This window comes from Pyxicephalus adspersus, chromosome 6, assembly GCF_032062135.1.
Source record: "Pyxicephalus adspersus chromosome 6, UCB_Pads_2.0, whole genome shotgun sequence".
In the NCBI taxonomy this organism is placed as follows: Eukaryota; Metazoa; Chordata; class Amphibia; order Anura; family Pyxicephalidae; genus Pyxicephalus; species Pyxicephalus adspersus.
In genome coordinates, this window is record NC_092863.1 from 106,071,022 (window position 1) to 106,074,352 (window position 3,331).

General features: G+C 41.2%; 1 protein-coding gene across 1 annotated transcript in view; it reads right to left on the reverse strand.

Annotated features, from left to right (window-relative positions):
- Window positions 1-3,331, reverse strand: part of DNAI1 (dynein axonemal intermediate chain 1) — a 79,962-nt gene that overhangs the window by 46,540 nt on the left and 30,091 nt on the right. Inside the window, exons 17-18 of the mRNA XM_072413990.1 lie at window positions 2,785-2,864; window positions 558-706 (exon numbers count right to left, since the gene is read on the reverse strand). Of these exons, the coding sequence (XP_072270091.1) occupies window positions 558-706; window positions 2,785-2,864 (229 nt within the window). The remainder of the gene's footprint in view (window positions 1-557; window positions 707-2,784; window positions 2,865-3,331) is intronic.

Here is a 3,331-nt window from a genome sequence, read left to right on the forward strand (position 1 = left end):
GCGTCTTATATGCCGGAGCGTCTTATACGCCGAAAAATACGGTAAATACTTTGAAAGGATGAATGCTGCACAGCACATACACCTGTGAGGATCAGACATTTAGCTTTTGTCTCGTCTGATTCACAAATTATTTGTATTGTTTTTTGCATTTTAAGACATTTTATGAGCTGAACTATTTTTTTTTAGAGATTATTGATTTTTTGATGTATTGATTTAGCACTATAAAACATTTTATGTACTAAAGATTCACTTTAATTACCTGGGAATTTATATTTCATGCTTTATAGCACCTTAATGTTGAATATTTTGTGGATAATTGATATTCATTTGAATGTTCACACATTTTTTAGGTATTTATATCTCGGAGTACTTTGTGAGAGATGTGTAATATATTGCTCAATAACACAAAGTGATGATCATGTGACTTAAGTGGGGGTAACACTTCATTTTAATGTTCATTTTGTTTGAATGGTTTATTACAAATTCTACAGAACCCGGTGATGATCTGCAGTACAGCTTGATAAATGAGTTTTTTATACCAGGCTGGAAGTACTTACCTAATGTTATGTTCCCAGATTTTCACTGTCCAGTCTGAGCTGCAGGTGATGAAGACTTTGGAATGGAATGGATTCCACCGCACTGCATCCACCGCCATATTGTGTGCATCAAACGTGTCCAGGAATTGGGTGGAATACGCCTTGGAGCACTGCCGAGAGAAAACACAGTCTGATGAGATGGACAATGGATGGGATGCCGAGGGTGACCAATCATTTGCTAAGCGAGGCCTCTGAACCTCAGTGTGTCTCCTCTACTGATTAATTACATTGTCTTTTATAGTTATACATTATTAATAAAAATATAATGTTTGGAAATAAAATAAATGTATCCTGTGTTACATATAAGAACTCCGGTGCCCTGAAGGCTTTTTGCAGCCACTATGTGTCTAGCAGTAATTACATTTCTTGGGGGGGTCTGGATAGTAACAACAGAGGGCAATGTGCATTACTTATTTTAATTCAAGCTGCAGATATAGATTTCATGTTTTTATTGGTGTCACTGAAAAAGAACAAAATATTGCTATATATTATTACAAAAGTAATGATGCTCATTGATAAATATTACATATTACAATGATCAGATATAGATTGGCAGAAACGGGCCCCAGGTACAATTTGGCCCCTTCATCTTTTTAATTGATAAGGATTGCAATAGACACATATAAAGCCTCTTTATAAGCATAGGACCCCAAATGTAAGTAAATAGGGGACTCTGGACCAGAAACTCACGTGAACAAGGATTTAAGGGAAAATAAAAGGCATGCAGGCAGGGTTTTATTTTTTGTTAAAGGGGAGGTTGTGTCTATGGGGGCAGCCAAAAAAGGGAGTTGAAAGGAAAGTTGTAATACAGCAAATATCACAGAAACGTTTTATGATATACTGCGGATTTATTTCTACAACGAGGTCTGGTCCTGCTTTACGTGGCTGGGAATGTCAGCCGCCCCCCCTTGTATTGCCTATCATTGCCATCCTCCTCCTCTCTGGTCCTCTCTGCTATAATAGTGGATGTCTATTCTGCACACCTCTCTCCGCCTGATATCTACATTTACATCGCAGCCCCGGTGATTGCGCTAATCCACAGATTACATGTGTCACTGCAATCCACTGCCAGCTGTCCTATCATGGTTCTGCACAAACAAATCCAATTATATGGCAGCAACGGGTATCAGAAACTCGCCAGTGATGGATGGGTGGCTGTTAGTGGAATTATATGACCTTTTCTTATAAAATGAAATCACTTGACTCTTCACTGCCTTGGGGGGCTCATAGGGAAGTTCCGGAAATTATAAAATGACACAGTACTGGTATGAAACTGGTAAAATATAAAAAATCTCAAATCGGAAAAACAGGCAAACTGTGCAGTCCGAGCACCACCCGGACATTACTAGGGCTGCCATCTGCCTATTATTTCTTCCCACCCAGGTTAAAAAAATGTCTAGGTTAAGCACTGCTGGGGATACAAATATGTACCGTAGCAGAAATGGTAGCAAATGCTGAGCCACACTTGCATTAAAATAAAGGTGGTGCCAAATCATAAAGTCTCTACCCCAAGCCATTCATGGAGGGAGCTTTATGTGGCCTCAAGTGGTCCAGCAGAATGCAGCTGACCTGCATGTGGATGTGTTTCTGCCTCCACCAGGGTTCTCCCCGGCCCCTTTTAGCTGAACGCACCACCCGGCACTTTTCAGCGACCTGGCCATTTTTGGGTGGTTACTGAGGAGTTGGGTCAGAATACAGGGGCTGCCACCCACCTACAGCTTCTTCCCACCCCGCTTAAAATAGTTTCTGGGTTGAACACTGGCCTCCTCTAGCTTTCTGCAGGCAGCTGGTAATGGGTGCAGCTTTGCACAGCATGGCGATTATGTCACTGCTACTTTAACAAGGTAATGTCTGGGTTTACAAAGACTTAGTGTGCACAGATTTAATTTATATAACTAAAGGTCTTATAGGGATATAACTAAAGGAAGGTTTTGTGTGCAGATTTCAGCCACATACTCATAGATTGTAAGCTCTTCTGGTCAGGGTCCTCTCCTCCTGTGTCACTGTCTGTATCTGTCTGTCATTTGCAACCCCTATTTAATGTACAGCGCTGCGTAATATGTTGGCTCTATATGAATACAGCTATATAAATCCTGTTTATTGTAAATATAGCTATATAAATCCTGTTTATTAATAATACCTCAGCTTTACAGAATGGCATTGGGTTTCATCTAACTTTGTTTCTCACCTTATGAATTTTTCCTTCCTCTGTCCCGACCAGGAAAAGATAATCAATCTGTCTGTGAAAATCGAATGAAGTTCCGCAGCCTGGCAGACAGGAAATTATAGAGAGCAGAGTGTGAGATAAATTCACAATAAAATCATTTTACACACAAATGTTTACATTGATCTGTCTGTCACTGATCTTGGAGAGTGAGGGGTACAGTTACACCAGGGGGGTGCGCAGCAGAGGAGTCCCCAAATAGGGTGAAGCCAGGGAGGAGGTGGTAGAGGTGTCACAGGGTGTTGAGCGGTGGAAAAGGAGGGTAAGAGATCCCTCAAGGAGGTTAGCAGTGATAGAAAGAGAAGAAGAGTAGAAGAAGAGTTGCCCCAGGATGATGAGTATTAGAAAAGCAAGGGAAGAGATATTCCAGGGTGGGGAACAGTGGAAGTTAATGAAAGCGTCAGTACCTCAGGGGGGTGAGCAGTGATAGAAAGAGAAGAAGAGATGTCTCAGGGAGGAGAGCAGTAAAAGAAAAAGAGAGTAGCAGTGATCTACAGAGAAGAGGTGGCAC